This window comes from Eleutherodactylus coqui, chromosome 1 (genome assembly GCF_035609145.1).
Source record: "Eleutherodactylus coqui strain aEleCoq1 chromosome 1, aEleCoq1.hap1, whole genome shotgun sequence".
Lineage (NCBI taxonomy): Eukaryota > Metazoa > Chordata > Amphibia > Anura > Eleutherodactylidae > Eleutherodactylus > Eleutherodactylus coqui.
The window spans coordinates 356254551-356275270 of record NC_089837.1 but is presented as its reverse complement, the minus strand read 5'-3'; the positions used below and the strand labels follow the sequence as shown (position 1 = coordinate 356275270).

At 45.9% G+C, this 20720-nt stretch overlaps 1 protein-coding gene across 1 annotated transcript in view; it reads right to left on the bottom strand.

Moving 5' to 3' along the window:
* Positions 1–20720, bottom strand: part of CYBB (cytochrome b-245 beta chain) — a 50102-nt gene that overhangs the window by 9394 nt on the left and 19988 nt on the right. The window contains exons 5-10 of the mRNA XM_066577319.1: positions 18189–18337; positions 11391–11581; positions 9840–9966; positions 7792–7884; positions 7429–7682; positions 6583–6745 (exon numbers count right to left, since the gene is read on the bottom strand). Coding sequence (XP_066433416.1) covers positions 6583–6745; positions 7429–7682; positions 7792–7884; positions 9840–9966; positions 11391–11581; positions 18189–18337 — 977 coding nt within the window. The remainder of the gene's footprint in view (positions 1–6582; positions 6746–7428; positions 7683–7791; positions 7885–9839; positions 9967–11390; positions 11582–18188; positions 18338–20720) is intronic.

Sequence of the window (20720 nt, the reverse complement as noted above, 5' to 3'; positions counted from 1 at the left end):
CCCACCTGGTGTGCAACGCCTACTGAGGACAGGTCTTCAGAGGGGGAGGCAAGGGCATCAGCAGGGCAGGTTGCAAGAGGCAGTGCGGTGGCCAGGGGTAGAGGCAGGGCCAGACCGAATAATCCACCAAGTGTTTCCCAAAGCACACCCTCACGCCATGCCACCCTGCAGAGGCCGAGGTGCTCTAAGGTCTGGCAGTTTTTCACAGAGACGCCTGACGACCGACGAACAGTGGTGTGCAACCTTTGTCGCGCCAAGATCAGCCGGGGAGCCACCACCAACAGCCTCACCACCACCAGCATGCGCAGACATATGATGGCCAAGCACCCCACAAGGTGGGACGAAGGCCGTTCACCGCCTCCGGTTTGCACCGCTGCCTCTCCCCCTGTGCCCCAACCTGCCACTGAGATACAACCTCCCTCTCAGGACACAGGCACAACCGTCTCATGGCCTGCACCCACACCCTCACCTCCGCTGTCCTCGGCCCCATCCACCAATGTCTCGCACTGCACAGTCCAGCCGTCGCTAGCGCAAGTGTTGGAGCGCAAGCGCAAGTACGCCACCACGCACCCGCACGCTCAATCGTTAACCGTCCACATAGCCAAATTTATCAGCCTTGAGATGCTGCCGTATAGGGTTGTGGAAACGGAGTCCTTCAAAGCTATGATGGCGGCGGCGGCCCCGCGCTACTCAGTTCCCAGTCGCCACTACTTTTCCTGATGTGCCGTCCCAGCCCTGCACGATCACGTCTCCCGCAACATTGTACGCGCCCTCACCAATGCGGTTAGTGGTAAGGTCCACTTAACTACGGACACGTGGACAAGCACAGGCGGGCAGGGCCACTACATCTCCCTGACGGCACATTGGGTGAATTTAGTGGAGGCTGGGACAGAGTCAGAGCCTGGGACCGCTCACGTCCTACCCACCCCCAGAATTGCGGGCCCCAGCTCGGTGGTGGTATCTGCGGCGGTGTATGCTTCTTCCACTAAAGCACCCTCCTCCTCCTCCTCCTCCTCCTCCTCAACCTCTGTCTCGCAATCTAGATGTGTCAGCAGCAGCAGGACGTCACCAGCAGTCGGTGTCGCGCGGCGTGGCAGCACAGCGGTGGGCAAGCGTCAGCAGGCCGTGCTGAAACTACTCAGCTTAGGAGATAGGAGGCACACGGCCCACGAACTGCTGCAGGGTCTGACAGAGCAGACGGACCGTTGGCTTGCGCCGCTGAGCCTCCAACCGGGCATGGTCGTGTGTGACAACGGGCGTAACCTGGTGGCGGCTCTGCAGCTCGGCAGCCTCACGCACGTGCCATGCCTGGCCCACGTCTTTAATTTGGTGGTTCAGCGCTTTCTGAAAAGCTACCCACGCTTGTCAAACCTGCTCGTAAAGGCGCGCCGGCTCTGCGTACATTTCCGCAAGTCCCACACGGACGCTGCCACCCTGCGCACCCTGCAACATCGCTTTAATCTGCCAGTGCACCGACTGCTGTGCGACGTGCCCACACGGTGGAACTCTACGCTCCACATGTTGGCTAGGCTCTATGAGCAGCGTAGAGCTATAGTGGAATACCAACTCCAACATGGGTGGCGCAGTGGGAGTCAGCCTCCTCAATTCTTTTCAGAAGAGTGGGCCTGGTTGGCAGACATCTGCCAGGTCCTTGGAAACTTTGATCAGTCTACCCAGGTGGTGAGCGGCGATGCTGCAATCATTAGCGTCACCATTCCTCTGCTATGCATCTTGAGAAGTCCCCTGCAAACCATAAAGGCAGCCGCTTTGCGCTCGGAAACAGAGCCGGGGGAAGACAGTATGTCGCTGGATAGTCAGAGCACCCTCCTGTCTATATCTCAGCGCGTTCAGGAGGAGGAGGAGGAGGATGAGGAGGGGGAAGAGACAGCTTGGCCCACTGCTGACGGTACCCATGCTGGTTGCCTGTAATCATTTCAGCGTGTATGGCCTGAGGAGGAGGAGGAGGAGGAGGATCCTGAAAGTGATCTTCCTAGTGACGACAGCCATGTGTTGCGTACAGGTACCCTGGCACACATGGCTGACTTCATGTTAGGATGCCTTTCTCGTGACCCTCGCATTCAACGCATTCTGGCCACTACGGATTACTGGGTGTACACACTGCTCGACCCACGCTATAAGGAGAACCTTCCCAGTCTCATTCCCGAAGAGGAAAGGGGTTCGAGAGTGTTGCTATACCACAGGACCCTGGCGGACAAGCTGATGGTAAAATTCCCATCCGACAGCGCTAGTGGCAGAAGGCGCAGTTCCAAGGGCCATGTAGCAGGGGAGGTGCGTAGATCGAGCAGCATGTACAGCCCAGACAGTGCAACAGTCTTTAAGGGCCTGGCCAGCTTTATGGCTCCCCAGCAAGACTGTGTCACCGCTCCCCAGTCAAGGCTGAGTCGGCGGGAGCACTGTAAAAGGATGGTGAGGGAGTACGTAGCCGATCGCACGACCATCCTCGGTGACGCCTCTGCCCCCTACAACTACTGGGTGTCGAAGCTGGACACGTGGCCTGAACTAGCGCTGTATGCCCTGGAGGTGCTTGCTTGTCCTGCGGCTAGCGTCTTGTCGGAGAGGGTGTTTAGTGCGGCTGGGGGAATCATCACAGATAAGCGTACCCGCCTGTCAACCGACAGTGCCGACAGGCTAACACTCATCAAGATGAACAAAGCCTGGATTTCCCCAGACTTCTCTTCTCCACCAGCGGACAGCAGCGATACGTAAGCAATACGTAGGCTGCACCCGCGGATGGAAGCTACGTTCTCTCTCACCATCCAAAACGGGGACATTTCTGCTTCATCAATCTGTGTCTAATATTCCTCCTCCTCCTCCTCCTGAAACCTCACGTAATCACGCTGAACGGGCAATTTTTCTTAGGGCCACAAGGCTCACTCATAATTTTTCTAAACAATTTTTAGATGTTTCAATGCTCTGAAAAGCGTTGGAACTTTAACTTGAACCAATTTTTCGTTAAACTGGGCTGCCTCCAGGCCTAGTTACCACTTAAGCCACATTAACCAAAGCGATTAATGGGTTTCACCTGCCCTCTTGGTTGGCCATGGCCAATTTTTTTCAGGTACATTAGTACTGTTGATACAGCAATTTTTGTGGGCCCTCGCCTACAGTGTAATCAAATAAATTTTTAGCCCACCTGCATTAAGCACGACATTACTACCTCAGCTGTGTTGGGCAATGCAATGGGATATTTCTATGTACCGCCGGTGGGTTCCAGGGAGCCACCCATGCTGTCGGTCGACAGGGACTTCACAATAGGGAGTTGTACCTGCCGTGTCTATGAATTAAAAAGCGCGGTCTGACTGGGGCATGCAGAGACACCTTGACAGAATGAATAGTGTGTGACACATAGGTTCCCCATTGCTATGCCCACGTGTGCAGCTCCTGATGGCGGTGGCACAGGATTCTATTTCTCATTGCTTCTGTACAGCATTGTGGGCTATCGCCCCGCCACTTTTAAAGAGGGTCGCTGCCTAGCCGTGCAAACCTCTGCAGTGTGTGCCTGCGGTTCCTCCTCATGGCAGACGCACTTCTAAATAGACATGAGGGTGGTGAGGCATTAGGGCAGCTGAAGGCTGCGCAGGGACACTTTGGTGTGCGCTGTGGGGGGGAGGGGGGGCGGTTGGGCAGCATGTAACCCAGGAGAAGTGGCAGCGGAGTGTCATGCAGGCAGTGATTGTGCTTTGTTGGAGGTAGTGTGGTGCTTAGCTAAGGTATGCCATGCTAATGAGGGCTTTTCAGAAGTAAAAGTTTTTGGGAGGGGGGGGCCCACTCTTGCCACTATTGTGGCTTAATAGTGGGACCTGTGAACTTGAGATGCAGCCCAACATGTAGCCCCTCGCCTGCCCTATCCGTTGCTGTGTCGTTCCCATCACTTTCTTGAATTGCCCAGATTTTCACACAAGGAAACCTTAGCGAGCATCGGCGAAATACAAAAATGCTCGGGTCGCCCATTGACTTCAATGGGGTTCGTTACTCGAAACGAACCCTCGAGCATCGCGAAAAGTTCGTCCCGAATAACGAGCACCCGAGCATTTTGGTGCTCACTCATCTCTAATTCTAACCAGTAAAGTAATATATATATATATATATATATATATATATATATATATATCATCAAAGTGATTTTAGGTGTCTTTTCATGACAGATATTACCTTATTTTTTACTATCATATATAATTAGTAATTTTTGGAATTTAGGAGAACACCTAAAATCACTTTAATAAGATATATTATACCTTATTAAAGTGGTTTTAGGTATTTTTACATTACAGATACGGCTTTAATTTTTACTATTTTATTGGTCAGTTAGAGGGTTTGTAATAGTAAAACAAATTACATTGGCTTGCAGGAATTTATTGCTTTATATTTTATTAGGAATTTCTTTATCACATCTCTTAATGTATTATTTTACAGTACAGCCATGCTGCCATTATTCTGGAGTGCTATAAAAAACCCTTAATGAGCACAATAAACTGGCACATTGGCAGCTGCTACAGGGCTAAAGACTGTCTGTGCCTGAGAGAGGTCATCTATCAGATATTTTAAAGAAAGGCCAATGGGCTCCCAAAGAAAGTGAGAACCCCTTTAGAGCTCAATTCACCTTTTTCCACCTATTCTGTATATACATTACCAGCCTATTAGGGTGATTTTCCGTGCCACAAGCCCTTTACTTTACATTCCTTATATATAAAAATATTGAGGAATAATTTTCTTTTTCTCTTTTTTTTTTTGAGGGGGATATATAATTAGTTAAGCACACAATCTTACAACATAATTTGAAAAAAAAAATGCATTTGGTAGTTGCAGTAGTTCCTATTCTGCATGCCAAGAGGCTCATGTTAGTCTTTTTCTGTATTCATGTTTTAATAGCCCTAAGGGCCCGTTTACTTTTGGTCCGTGAAATACACAGCGTTTTCACAGACTGAAATTGTGCATATTTACTGAGTATTGCACTATTTTTACACGTAAATTCATTGCATTTTTCATGTGTGAAAAAACCTGCAAGAACGCTCCATACATTTAATGCATAATAAGCAGTAAATACAGATTGACCATGTGTATTTACTAAAGTTTTCACGATCCCATTGACTTTAGTGGGCTATTCCAGTCCGTAAAATAGGACATGCTGTGATTTTTTCAAATACTGCATGAAAAACTCTTGTCTGAATGCACCAATGCAAGTCAAGTGGGTCTCAGCTCTCCGTATTAGGGCCCCTATCCACTTGCGTTTTGTTTACCGCTGCGTTAACGCAGCTTTTTTAAACACGAATGTGAATGGGACTTTCTGATGATAAAAATGCATCACAAGTTTGTGCTTTGCAATTTTTGTGCGATGCGTTTTTAACATTAGAGAGTCCCATTCACATTCATGTTAAAAAAACACAAGTGGGTAGGAGCTCTTATGCACATGAAAAATATGTGCATAATACAGAGCGCAGATACGCCCATGTTAATGAGGCCTAATAAACAGCGCAGGTTTCATGTGTTGCCAAGTAGAGGCTGCAGGAAATCTTAGATGTGGCATTCTTCAGATAAGTGATTCTGGGAAGAAGTAGAACTTTGAGGAAATTGTAAGACTCCATGAGACTTGCCGAGAGCTAAAATTATATAGGATTTATGGATCTATTGGTAAGACCACACATAGTAACCGGGGAGGAGGGGGGGGGGGATTTACTAAGCCCGGCATTTCCAATGCTAGGCTTAGTACAGTTTCTCCCAGCACATGGGGTGCTTAATACATAAAGAGGTGCAAGCCCTACCTGGCAGCTCTGTGTGCATTACAGAAATATACACCTGGTCCAACCAGATATGCATTTCTGGCACAATTATTTTCATCAGTTTCTGGCATAAATATATAAATCTGTTGGTCCCGGCGCCCATGCCCACTCTCAACAAGCCTCCCCACTTTCTCTGAAAGCAGCAAGGCTGTCGCAGAAGGCTTAAAAGTGTCAAATTTTGCAACTTTTCTATGACAGTTTTCTGGCATAAAGCCTTGGTTTTCAGATTCTTGCTCATGAACTAGCAGTTTTTGTAGTAAAAACATTTGCTATATGTGGCAGTAATTCAGCCTGGATGTGTTGAATTAACCCTTTCCAATCCACTGTCTGGCGTCTAAAGACATTATGATTTAAGTCTGAATAGCTCCGATGTTGGAAGACGTCCGTCGGGGTTCTCTTACTGTATATTGCCAGCTTCTCTGCTGTGGGAGCCTATCCAACATGTCACCTCATGCAGTACTGGTTTTAGCCAGCATATAGCGCCGTTGTATGATGACAGAAAAAGAGTAAGCCCCCTAGGAAAACCAGGATACAAATTGGATTGGAAAGGGTTAAATGTGGTTGACTGACCAAATAACTAGCCGGACAATTACTTTTCTCACTGGGACTTAGAATTGGACAGCTTTTTGCTACTCATTAATTATTTTTTCAGACTGTCTTTCATTTACATATAATTTAAAGGGAAAATATGAAACAATCAATTAGGACAAATATGAAAAACAGAAAAAACACCTTTTCAGAGCTTCATAGGAGTAAGCTCTACAAAGGGATTAAAGATACCTACCTTTTTAAGGTTTAAGGTTGATGCATTATTGCAGTACTTGTACCAGACAGATTTCAGGACAGAAGCAAATGGAGTGACTCCAATGCCTGCTCCAACCAACATAGCTACTTCATACCTAAAAACATCCTCACTCGCTGTTCCAAAGGGACCATCTACTGAAATCCTTATGGAAATATAAGACAATACAACTCATTAATACTTTAGGGCACATTAATATGAAAACAAAGTAATTAAGATAACAGTTGAAATATAAGCCATAGCCTACACATGCCAAACCCCCGTTCTCAGGATCAGCGGAGGCTCCAGCAGTCAGAGCCCCACAGATCATAAAGTTATCCCCTATCCTGTAGATAGGGAATAACTTTATATCTTGGCACAACCCCTTTAACAGTTTTTTGTACCCTACTACACTCTGCAGAGAAATAATGTCACAGAAGAAATTTGAAGAGAAAGATACAGGGGGTGGACAAAAATATGGAAACACCTACAAAATGCACGGGATTTTAATCATTAGCACATAGCTTCCCTTTTGATCCGTGCTTGCCTGAGAGCTTTCCCATCAAATTTGTGTTTACTTCACCTCTTGCCCTCCTCTGAGTGGTTTGGGGAGACAGCTGGTAACAGCACCTAAGTGGCTCAAACCCCTGACCAATAGAACCTTGTTGCTTAGACAGATATTTTATGTAGAGAGTGAGACCGAGTTTAAGGCATATATTTCATACGGTGTTTACATATTTTGTTCACCACCTGTAACTCTTCATCAAATAACTATTGCTTGGCAACTTTCTAACTTTAGATAGTTACATTTTGTATGACAAGCTATAAGGCTATTAGTATAAGAATTACTTAGGTAGTTTCCATGCATCCTGAAATTCGGTCTTGTCACAACCACAAGCTTTGAACAAACCCTCTGTCCAATCTCCAACTATACGAATATGAATGCTGAAAAAGTCTTCCTCTGGGGCAGAAGTCAAGGTGAATGGATGCCACTCTAGGCTAGATACTGCAGGACATTGGACAAAGACATATTGTCCGACTTCCATTTTGAAACCTTTCTTCTTCATTTGCAGCTCAATAGTTTTGAAAGGATGTGTAACAACCTGATTGTACAAGGAATCAAGATGGTGATTAGGTTCTTCATTATTTTAACCCTATAATGTAGTTTCAGATATCTGCGACATAGACAGCCAGGTATGTAAATAGCACTACCTTTGTGATAACAACTTTTTGCTGGGATCTCCAAAATCGGATGAGTCTTTCAATGACATATAAGGCCATAGGTGCTACAACCCACTTCCAGGTCTATTGGGAAAAAATAATTACTATACTAAACATGTTAAAGTTGAAAATATATCACTGTAAATAGACACTTCAATAGCATTTAGCACATTGACCACTCCTTAGATCCCTGTAACAGAGAGCATCTCAATTAGCTGTGATAATATAAAGCCACAAAGCATTTGTTTCTAATTTCCTATACTATAAAGATGAGCAATTAAACTATTTGAAACTGTCTGGAAATATATGGGTTCACAACATGACTGTTTTAGTTAGAGGGAGTGTAAATTGGGGCTAGTAATATCAACTAAATAATTTTAATATCCCCTTAGAACAATATATAATACCAATCCTATAGGCATACACTGTATATAGAAGTATATATTTAGAAAGACAGATAAAAGATTAGATCGACAATGTACAGTGAAAAATGATAGATAGTATCATGGTAGGCTGCTGCTGTGACTCACTTCTCACTGAAGCTGCATTTCAGCACCGTCACTCTCCATGTCCTGCAAGCCATGCTCTGCCTACATCACTCCACACTTCCTCTCCTTGATCTTGGCTGTCTGCGCATAGGGTGCGCGCAATCAAATACCAACGACCACCTGTCCGTCCTTGCGTGCGTGAGTTACATTCTCCGCCCCTGATCACATGACGGTGACGTCATCAAAGGTCCTTCATCCTGAGTGAGTTACATGCTCCACCCCTGATCACATGACGGTAGCATCATCACAGGTCCTGTAAGCACACGGCTGCTGTTGAGCTAGGTGTTTGTTAGCATTTCGTAGCAACTGAGGCTGCAGGGGTTTGTAGGAGATAGAATACTAACAAACACCTATAGCAGCCGTGTGCTTACAGGACCTGTGATGATGTCACCATTATGGAATCAGTCACATGTGTGGGGGGAGTGATCTGTTTACACCCAGGATCACAACGGTAACAAGAGGACATCCGCTACGTTTAGAGGAAAGCAGGTTTCATCACCAACATAGAAAGGGGTTCTTTACTGTAAGAGCAGTTAGACTGTGGAACTCTCTGCCTGAGGAAGTGGTGATGGCAAAATCCATAGAGGAGTTTAAAAGGGGACTTGATGTCTTTCTGGAGAGGAAGGATATTACAGGATATAAGTCTTAGGTTAATTGTTAATCCAGGTATACAGGCAGGTAGAAACTATTAGGGGTTGATCCAGGGATCAGTCCGATTGCCATTAGGGAGTCGGGAAGGAATTTTTTTCCCCAAACGGGCTAATTGGCTTCTGCTCTTGGGGTTTTTTGCCTTCCGCTGGATCAACAAAGGAGGCTAGACAGGCTGGACTAGATGGACATTGTCTTCATTCGGCCTTACGAACTATGTTACTATGTTACCAGAAACACCGGTACTATACAGTTTCTTAATAATTACTAGATAGATAGTGATGAGAGTCTATATAAGATGCAGATAGATCTCGTGACTGATATAGGACCTTTGAGGAGAGGGGGCCTAAACACTATTCCCTCTTACATGTGCATTTTGGAATGGATACAGTTAAAAATTACAAACCCTGCTAATCTCATCAGATTTTTATTTTAACTATTTCCTTTCCAGGCACAAAGGTTAGAAGTAACATTTGGCATAGCCCTGGGTGGGCTCTTCTCTTTTGCTATTGGTTAGTGAGATGCCATGCAGGACTTCCCTATTCAAAGTAACTGTAAATAGTTTTGGTAAAGCATAGGATAGGAAATTTGTCCAAGGGGAATGGCCTGGCGCCATAATGGTTGGCACATTTTGATCTTTGCTATGGTGCTAACTCTCTTGTATGTACACCACCTGACAAATTAAAAGATTTCCAATACATTGTACAACAGCATTCTTAAAAATAAACCTATTTTCTGTATTAAAAATATCAGATGGAAAATCTGCAACAGTGTGGAGCTTTAGTTAGAAAAAGTTGCAGTATAATTGATTTATGTAAAAATACTCTACGAAAATTATTATACCATTGGTGGATTTCCTGCAAATTGTGGAATTGGACATGGCTTTGGACCCCATTCTGTAAAATTCCGGCTACAAACATCTGGGTTATGTTCGTCTAGACTTTTCAGAGTCTGACCTCGCACTATGCGCCTAAAACACAAAAGACGATTTTAGTGGGTTTTTCACATTTGCATCACTCTAACCACTTAGGATTATTTAATTAGAAGTCTATTTTATAGGCTAACATTCAACTAATCTACTATTTATATGCAGCGAACAAGAGCAGCACTGTGCCAAGTTAGAGGAGTGCCAGCATCACAACTACAATCCAGGTCCTTAAAAGGGGTTTTCCGGGAGTTAAAAAATAAAAGTTAAAAGGGCTTAAAATGAATAAAAAATTGAATATTCAACTATACTGGCTGCTCCTCATCCAGCGCTGAAGGTCCAGTGCCCACCGCACGTAACCTGCAAGAAGTGGCAGGCGGCCACGTGCCGTCCATTGTGCACGTGACTTATAAGCTACTCACAGGCTTCAGTGGTGATTCTTCTGTAGCCTCTGAAGCCTGTGAGTAGCTGAGCAGTCACATAACTGTCTGCCATTTCTTCCAGGTTCTGAGCAGCACTGGAAGGGAAGCAGCCGGGATAGGTGAGTATTCAATTTTTATTAATTTTATGCCCTCTTAACTTTTTTTTTAAGTCCCAGAAAATTCATTTAAATACTCCAAAATCATACAGCACATCCAAGTCTGGTAAAATAATCAGTGTATTTTTTCACCCATAGATGCAACATTTCAGCCCTCATACTAGGGCTTGAGGCTTGAAAGTGGCCCCAGTGTGAGGGCTGAAACGTTGTATCTATGGGTGAATAAATACACTGATTACTTTACCAGACTTGGAAATGCCGCATAGTTTTGGAGTATGTATCTATCTTATCTCTATTTTATGACTTCATCTGCTCCTATAAATAATACATATGCAACATTGGTTGACATGTACAATAGTGCATTCAAAGGTCCAGTTTTACAGCCAACAAAATTATATACAAAAAGTACATAATCGTCCAAAATAAAATATAAATGTAGAAAAAGAACACATTGAGGGCTCCAACCCACCAGCGATAGGTTTTCATGCGATGCGAGAGTGTGTGAGGATGCATGATTATGAAACCAATGATTTTCAATGGTTTCGTACTCATTTGCGTTGTGTGCACTGAAGCCTCGCAGCGGGGATAAAGGAATTCCCTGCCATAGTTGTCATAGCTGTGTCAGGGGAGCACAATGTACTCCCTATGTTTTCAATGGGGCCAGCGCTACTGCCGCTGGCCCTTTGAAAGCAATGCGCAATAGCGCAGGCTTTTCTTAACCTTGCGAGCCTTGAGTGCACACAACGCAAATGAGTATGAAGTCATTGAAAATCAGTGGTTTCATAATCATGCGTTTTCACTCACTCTCGCATTGCAAGAAAACATATCGCTAGTGGGTTGGAGCCCTGAGTGAATATTATTGTATAATATGGATTTTCCATCACATAAGGGAATTGGAGTTAGATAGAACAGTGCATTATAAAATACGAACCCTGCTCCATGGATGACAAGGCCAATGAAGAAGACAACAAAAAGATGATGAGTGTACCAAAACACTTCAAAGTAGGATCTGCGGATAATTTTTGTGGATGACGTTATTATTAGGATCAGCGCAAGAGTAATCACTACTCCAGTAAGGCCAGCCAGAAATGTGAATGCCACATGAATTCCCCCTACTGGATTCTGTTGTAAAATAACATGAAACAGAGAATAATGTATAACATCAAAACCAATCATTCATCCAGCAGGATAAGTACTACGATGAAAACAATGCACTGAAACGTCTATTGCATTCACTACTCTATCTAGGCAACAAGATTAGTTTGAGAGTTTCTAGGTAAGTAAATACATCTAAAATGTACAAATTTTTCTATGAAACTGAGTATACAGTAAACAGAGGTAAATATTCTTGTTATATATGTTACCTTATATATACAGTAGTCCTGCAATATACAATATACATTGATTCTAGGACGACCATTGTATGTTGAAACCACAACTCTATGGAAAACAGTTAATTAGTACTGAAGCCCAATAATGTTATCCAAAAGTAATACAAAATAAATATTTAAGAAAAGTGATAACTAATACAAAGAAAGTAAGTCTTTACATAGGAAAGTCAGAAATAACAAGGAATCACCTAGTATCCAAAGGAGCTGCTCATCCCCTGTTACAGGTAAGGAGCAGTACAGGCAATGTAATACCGCAGACAGGCGCTACTAGACCGCCGATCAGTGCAGACATTTCAGTAATACAGACGTTTTACCACTGAAATGGCCATACTAATTGGATCTGTGGCACATGCACTTTACTGCAAAATCCAGCCAGACTGTCTGTGATATTGAATGTTGGAACTGGTTTCACGTTACACTGATTCAGGAAAGCGCATTGTATGTTACATGGTATTTGATAATTCTGACAGGTTTAACATTCATATCCTTCATTGGCGCATTGGGTAAACATCCACAGTGCAAGGATAAAAAGTAAGTGCAGCCTTTAAGTGAAGCCTTGAATTTAATAACTTGTAAATTACCCGTTAGCACTAATCACCTCCACCAAACGGTTTCTGTAGCTTCAAATACGATTTGCACAATGCTGAGAAAAATTATTCCTATGCAAATGTAATTCAGTTGATCAGTATTTATGGGATGCTTTGAGTGCACTCTGTCCTCAAAGTTCCTGCCACATCAACTTGATGGGGTCAAGGTCAGGACTCTGACTTGGCCATGCCAAAACACTAATCTTTATCAACCATTCTTTAACTGATTTACTTGTGTGCTTTCTGTCATTATCATGTCGTATGACCCACCATTTCTCCAGCCTTAGATCATGGACTGCTGGCTTTATATTATACTGTAAAATGTTTTGATACATCTTAGAATTTACTCTTCCCTCCATGATTGCAAGGTGATCAAAAGCTGATTCAACAAAGCAGCTAGAAGCCATGATGCTTATTCCACTATGATTATACTAGTGGACAGTGATATTTTTCCTCCAAACAGAACCTTATGCATTTGTGCAGAAAAGTTTCTGTTTTGTCTCATCTGTCCATAGAATATTTTCCACGAAGCATTGTGGAGTATCCAGACGATCTCAGGTAAATTTTTTTGGACAGCAGAGCCTTCATTAGTGGCCTTCCTTGAAAACAATTCTTGTTCAGCGTTTTTTTCTGATGATCAAAGCATGAAGAAAGGTTTTTGCACTGTGTAGAGTCTTTTGTAGGTTCTTTGCTGTCTAGAGATGAGCGAGTATACTTGCTAAAGGCTCGAGCGAGCATTGCCTTTAGCGAGTATCTTCCCCGCTCGAGACAGAAGGTTTGGGTGCCTGCGCGGGGGAGCGGTGAGTAGCGGCTGTCAGCAGGAGGGAGCGAGGGGGAGAGAGGGAGAGAGAGATCTCCCCTCCGTTCCGCCCCGCTCTCTCCCGCAGCTCCGTGCTCGCTGCCGGCACCCGAACCTTCCGTCTCGAGCGGGGGAGATACTCGCTAAAGGCAATGCTCGCTCAAGCAATTGCCTTTAGCGAGTATACTCGCTCATCTATAGCTGTCACCCTTGGGTGCTCACTCACCTATTTAAAGGGGTTGTCCCGCGGCAGCAAGTGGGGTTATACACTTCTGTATGGCCATATTAATGCACTTTGTAATGTACATTGTGCATTAATTATGAGCCATACAGAAGTTATAAAAAGTTTTTTACTTACCTGCTCCGTTGCTGGCGTCCTCGTTCCCATGGAGCCGACTAATTGTCGCCCTCCGATGGCCAAATTAGCCGCGCTTGCGCAGTCCGGGTCTTCTGCTCTCTTCAATGGAGCCGCTCGTGCAGAATGCCGGCTCCGTGTAGCTCCGCCCCGTCACGTGCCGATTCCAGCCAATCAGGAGGCTGGAATCGGCAATGGACCGCACAGAAGAGCTGCGGTCCACGGAGGAAGCAGACCCCGGCGGCCATCTTCAGCAGGTAAGTATGAAGACGCCGGACCGCCGGGATTCAGGTAAGCGCTGAGCGGTTTGTTTTTTTAACCCCTGCATCGGGGTTGTCTCGCGCCGAACGGGGGGGGGGGTTAAAAAAAAAAAAACCCGTTTCGGCGCGGGACAACCCCTTTAAGGACTGCCCATGGTGCTGATGGAGTGATCCTAACAGGACACCTATTCCTAGGGAGGGTAGCAGCAGTGCTGAATTCTCTCCATTTTTTATTTGTCTAGCCAAAGTATTTGTAACCTTTTCCTTTTTGTTCTGAAAGTTTTTTGTATCACATTAAGCAATCTTTCTTGAAAAGAGCAGATTTGTCAAGGCATATTGTGCGCTTAATTTAATGGATAAAGGCACTGAAAACCCTACTTCCAATCTCATCTCTCTACAGTATTTGAAACTGCTCTTGGAGAAGTCATTAACACAAAGGTCCATTTACTTTATCTTCCTTCACTGTGGATGTTTATGCAATATGCTTAATAAAAGACAGGAATAGTAAGGCTGGGTTCACACAGGGCGGAATTGCAGCAGAATTTCCGTGCAGACTTTCTGAATGGAAATTCCGCCTGCAATTTTTATCCTGGGTTAATATAGCAAAGTGGATGAGATTTCAAAAATCTCGTCCACACGCTGCGGGCGATCCGCTGTGGCCAAGCCGCGTGGAAACTCTCCTCTCTATGAGAAGAGCTGGCCGCAGTGGAATAAGCCACTTGAAAACCCACGCCAAATCCCACGGGACTTCAAGCTGTGGAAATCTGGCAGAATTTCCGTGCGGTCCCGCTGCGGACAATCCGCGGGATTTCCGTCCCATGTAAACCAAGCCTAAAACTGTTTATGTGATATTAGCTTAGTTATATTGCGCTTGTCTAAAATTGTGACTTAAATAACAATCAAACCACATTTTATTAGCAATAAGGCCCCCCTCACATAGGCGCTTTTTAACAAAATTAGCGCAGCACTTTCAGCACCGCGATAATCGCAGTAAAACACTCCCATTGTTTTTCCAGTGGGAACGCAGACAGCCACACTAATGCGGCGCTTTTCAGCACCACGATTTTCGAGCGGTGTATGGTCTATTTTTGGGCGCTTAATGCTCCTCAATAATGATGAGGAGTGCTAAGTTTTGGTGTTGCTGCAGCCAAAAATGAAAGTAAAACACAGCAAAGCGACATGATTTAAAACGCAGTGCTTTGCTGCACTCAAAAAGCGGTGTCTGTGAGGGAGGCCTTAATGCAGAAAATCAGGTAAGTCCAAAGGGTTCACTAACTTTTTTGCAAGTGCATACCAGTTGTAGTGCAACCAGAAATGTTGTCTAGCTTGCTTTCCATGCTTGCAGAATAGGCAAATTCTTCTTCGTGTGATATAAAGGTTTTGCTGTGTGCTCTGAACCAGATACCCCTCTCCCCTGACTTACTTCCCCTTCTCTCTCATGCTATCTCAATGAAACATTGAGTGAGAAGCTGCAGCTGCTTCCTCGCCCTACTGGTGGCCTTCTGTATTTACTGTTTTAACCTTGTTTGTTGACTGGGATGGTTTGTGAACATTTACATAAAGCTTACACACAGGGCTGATGGAAACCGAGGAGCTAGAAGATGCCACTTTTCACTAACAACAATAGAAAGGTTCATACATTTGCATCTATTAAAGGGGTTGTCTCGAGGAAGCAGTGAAATTTTTTTTTTGCCCAGTCCCCCTAATTAAGCATACATTACTAAGCCCCCCTGTAAATGACTTTTCTAGCTGGTTTGTACATACAGTTCCAGCGTTTCAGCAACTTATAAAAAGTTTCCCCAAGATGGCCGCCGGCTCTTTTCCCATCGCTTGCTGTAGCCCGACGTGCGCGCTCCCGAGATGCTACCAGCTGTGTCTCCCTGACAACCAGACGCCCCGCAGCCGCCGACCGGACCCCGGGATTGAACGCGGCCGACCAGTCACCCACCGCCAGGCAGCAGGTAACCGGCGCTAGCCCCCGGCTCCCCCGCGCTAGCCCCGGCTTCCCCGCGCTAGCCCCGGCTTCCCCGCACTAGCCCCGGCTCCCCAGCGGTAGGCCCCGGCTCCCCAGCGGTAGGCCCCGGGGCCCAGCGGTAGGCCCCGTCTCCCCAGCGGTAGGCTCCGGGGCCCAGCGGTAGGCCCCGGGGCCCAGTGGTAGGCTCCGGGGCTCAGCGGTAGGCTCCCGGGCCCAGCGGTAGGCTCCGGGGCCACAGCGGCAGTCAGTCACGCGTCACCCCCGTCAGTCCGTCACCCATCACTTACCTGGGTGGCTGGGCTGGGCTTGGCGGCTCGGCTGGGCTGGGCTGCTGGGCTGGGCTTCTCGGCTGGGCGGCTCCAGTTTCTGTACCTTCCTCTGACAGAGGATGGTAGCAGAATGGCCGCTCCAGCGCGCTCCCGAGAAGATACAGCTCGTCTGCGCATGCGCAGAAGAGCTGTAGCGGCGAGCATACTGAAGCGGTTTGTGCTCAGAACAGAAGACCGGATTGCGCAAGCGCGTCTAAAAAAGCAAGCCGCCAGCGAATTTAGACGGAACCATGGAGACGAGGACGCTAGCAACGGAGCAGGTAAGTGAATAACTTCTGTATGGCTCATATTTAATGCACAATGTACATTACAAAGTGCATTAATATGGCCATACAGAAGTGTATAACCCCACTTGATTTCGCGAGACAACCCCTTTAAGAAAGAGAATGAATATCAGTATGCTTTAAACTTTTTTTTCATAAGAAATAACTTTTGTGCCCATGGCTTAAAGCTGTTTTGTCATTGAAAAAAAAATCAATACCTACCTATTCTTCCCTTGTCAGTCTTCTTACCACATCTTCTCCTCACCAATCTTCTCCTGGATCTCCAAGTCCCCCGGGTCACCTCACCTCCAGCTGACCAGATCCTTTTATGTGATGTTATGTACATTCTCAGCAGTCTCCTTCCTGCAGGTCAATGTACGCTATGTCACTAGTCCTATGCCGGCTATTGCCATGACTGTGCTTCCGTGGTGTCTCGTGGCAATAGTATATGAACATTCGCGGCAAGACAACACGCATGCGCAATCTCGGCAATCCCGGCATAGGATTAGGCATTCCCTGCTAGGCAGTGAACGCTACATCACTAGTGACCGGGTACACTGACCTGCAGGAAGCAGAATGGCGTGAATGGACAGTACATAACAGGAAGAAGAGGATCCGGCTGGCTGTAGGTGACCCGGGGACTGGAGGAGCCAGGAGAAGATCGGCGAGGAGAAGATGCGGTAAGATAACTGCCTGGGGAGGAATAGGTAAGTATTGATTTTTTTTTCTAATGCCAAAACCCCTATAAAGCTTGTGAGAATCTAGTGTATGATCTGAGGGCAGCACTCCTCATGGGTTTGGGCTACCTTCTCTGCACTCCGAACCATACATGAGATAAGGCGTGTGTCACAGGCTACCTCAAAGCAGGCTCTGTAACTAAATTATAGGCACAGTTAAAAGTCCTGTCCTAAAAGTGCATTCAGCTAGTTTTGTGCATTGAGAGACGCATAAAACTCGCACTGAAATAGAGCCCACAGTTTTCATGCTGCGTTTTTTTTATTTTTCTGCAAGTCTGCAGAAATCTTGCTCATTGTTTCCAATGGATGAGGAAAAAAATTCCATCACACTTACATGTATATGTGAGTTTTATGCAACTGCAATGCAAATTTTAATTTTCCCTATCTAAAATACATGCAATTTACACATGCATGAAAAACGCACCTGAAAATTACATGTTCAGAGATGCAATGAGATTTTTTTCGCGCACTGCAATGCACTCGCAGTGAACATCAAAATTTTATAAGTGTGATATTATATTGCTCTTGCCCATGCGAATGCACGCTGACACAGCTGAGCTAAAAAGCAGTCAAGGAGCAAGATTTGAGGAGAAATAAATAGTACGTAATCACCCCCTGTAGGCAGAGGCGTAACTTGAAGCTCCCGGGCCCCGATGCAAAACCTGTAACAGGGCCCCCAACTATAATGCTTTACTTATAGTACTGGGTTACCTATATGGAGAAAGAGAGGCCTTATGGGCCCCCTGAGGCTCCTGGGCCCGGGTGCAACCGCATCCCCTGCATCCTCTATAGTTATGCCCCTGCCTGTAGGTACTGACTTACATACATATCAATTCTGAGCTCATGACTGGACGGTTGTGGTAAACAAATATCTGAAACTGTGTCTTATAGCTCAGGGCAGTAGCTTAGGCAACATGGCTGCACCCAAAATTATGTACAAAAAATAGAAGTTTCCATATGTGTTTTTAAGGAGCTAAAAAGAAAGTGATACATTGTCTTCAAAGAACTGATAAAAGGAAATTAGGCTACTTACTGGCGTTTTTGAACGAACAAAGTTGACATATGTTTCGCCGTCCTTGTCTCCGAGGTCAGTTAGAAAAGTTTCTATTGTACCATTTACTCCCTCCACTCGAGCATTAACCAGCCATTCCACATTAAACAAATGCGCCACTGTGTGAATAGCTATAACGAAATACAACAAAATAATAATGATACTACAGAAGACTTAATTGGAGTGTATGTCCCACCATCAAAGTCACAGAAATCACAATACATGAAAAATTTGAATGGAATTCCAGAAAAGTAATTTACAAATTAGCACCTATTAGGGGGCTTCCCCACGGGCGCGGTACTGTTAAAACTACATTACAAATACTATTTACATCTTTGCTTTTGTTTTCAACATAGTTGCAACTTTTACAGGTGAAAAACATAATAACTGAAAACCGCAATGAAAACCATAGCAGAAAATGCATACGTTTTTCCTGATGCACTCTTTTAACTGCGCATAAACCACGACCATGTGACTACACACGTAAGGACTGCCAGTATTTCATTAGGTCTGTGGTGACAAGCTATTTACCGCTATGTTTTTGTGTTTTTTTAGGCTTGACTCATCATGCATTATATGTTCAGAAACCAGATGGGTATAGATCTTCTAACAGAATAAATGTTGTATATTACCTATGGTCATGCACAGAACATACCTGATTTCATATATACTGGGAAGAAAAATAGCAGAAACAACAGACACCAAGTAATTTTTTAAACTATACTTGGATACTATGGAAGATGGGCATAGGCGTACATATAGGGGTCGCTGTGGTCTCGATTGCGACCCGGCCCCTGAGCCCACTTTCCACACACTGACTGACTGCATTACTTTCACTAAGGTCTCTGCGCGGGCCGGCAGCTTCTCCTGCACACCGGCGCTTCCTCCCAGACCTCCGCTCAGACTCCTCCCCTATCTCGTTCTGCATTGAGATCATCAGAGGGGAGGAGTCTGAGCAGAGGTCCGGGAGGAAGCGCTGGTGTGCAGGAGAAGCTGCCGGCCCACGCAGAGACCTTAGTGAAAGTAACTGCGGTCAGTGAGCGGGACCCTGTGTGATGGGGGGTAGACAACGAGGGGGACCCTGTGTGAAGGGGGGGGAGAGAACGAGGGGGACCCTGTGTGATGGGGGGGAGAGAATGAGGGGGACCCTGTGCAATGGTGTGGGAGAGAACGAGGGGGACCCTGTGTGATGGGAGGAAAAGAGGGGGATCCTGTGTGATGGGGGGAGAACGAGGGGGAGCCTGTGTGATGGGGGGAGAGAACAGGGGGGACCCTATGTGATGGGGGGGAATGAGGGGAACCCTGTGTGATGGGGGGAGAGAACGAGGGGGACCCTGTGTGATGGGGGAGAGAACGAGGGGGACCCTGTGTGATGGGGGGGAGAGAACGAGGGGGACCCTGTGTGATGGGGGGAGAACGAGGAGGACCCTGTGTGATGGGGGGGAAGACGAGGGGGACCCTGTGTGATGGGGGGGAGAACGAGAGGGACCCTGTGTGATGGGTGGGGATGAGGGGGATCCTGTGTGATGGGGGGGAGAACAAGGGAGACCCTGTGTAATGGGGGGGAGAACGAGGGGGACCCTGTGTGATGGGGGGGAGAGCGAGGGGCATCCTGTGTGATGGGGAGTGGGGGGAAAGAGAATGAGGGGCATCCTGTGTGATGGGTGGTGGTGGGGGAACGAGGGGTGTTCCGTGTGATGAGGAGTGGGGGGGAACGAGGGGTGTTCCGTGTGATGGGGTGTGGGGGGGGACGAGGGGTGTTCCATGTGATAGGGAGTGTTTAGAGTGACAATGCGTTTGGAAGCAATGTATTGCGTATGGGCAGTGTATCATATGCAACCAATACAAGTGTACAGGACTCACGTTGCATGGTACGCAGAGAAAGAGAGCATGCTGAGAATTATTTCTGTTGCATATCTACACGCAGTCTATTGACTTTCATTGACTCCGTTCACTGCGCACCACGTGTGTGTGCGCAACGCACGTATAATACGTGGTGAAAACCTGGTCGTGGACATCAGCCCTAACATGCTATAAAAGTTAGCTTATGTTGTCTCTATTGTATATATTGTTATTATGCTGTCTCCAATGTATGTGTGTGTATATGTGTGTATATATATATATATATATATATAATTTTTTTCTTTCTTGGGGAAGCAAAGCATGCCTTGATGCTTGTGTTCTGGATGTTTTAAAACTCTCTTAAAACCATTGATGGGTCATTTAAAAAAAACAGTAATGTAGCTAAAAGTGATGTACAAGGAGTAGCCGTGAAAAGGAGTGTGGGTTGGAGGGGTCTGGAAGGGGGCCCCAAGCTAAACATTTGCACCCCGGCCCATGAGCCTCTAGCTACGCGCCTGAAGATGGGTATAAGTATTGTGGTAGCAGGCACCAGCACAGCTATGGGACCCAATAAGCAAAGGGGTCTATTCCACTCAGGGATGAAAGATTATGTACAATGTAAAGAGGCGTGAAGAATTGCATGTGGCCTTTCCAAATTTTACTATGGAGCCC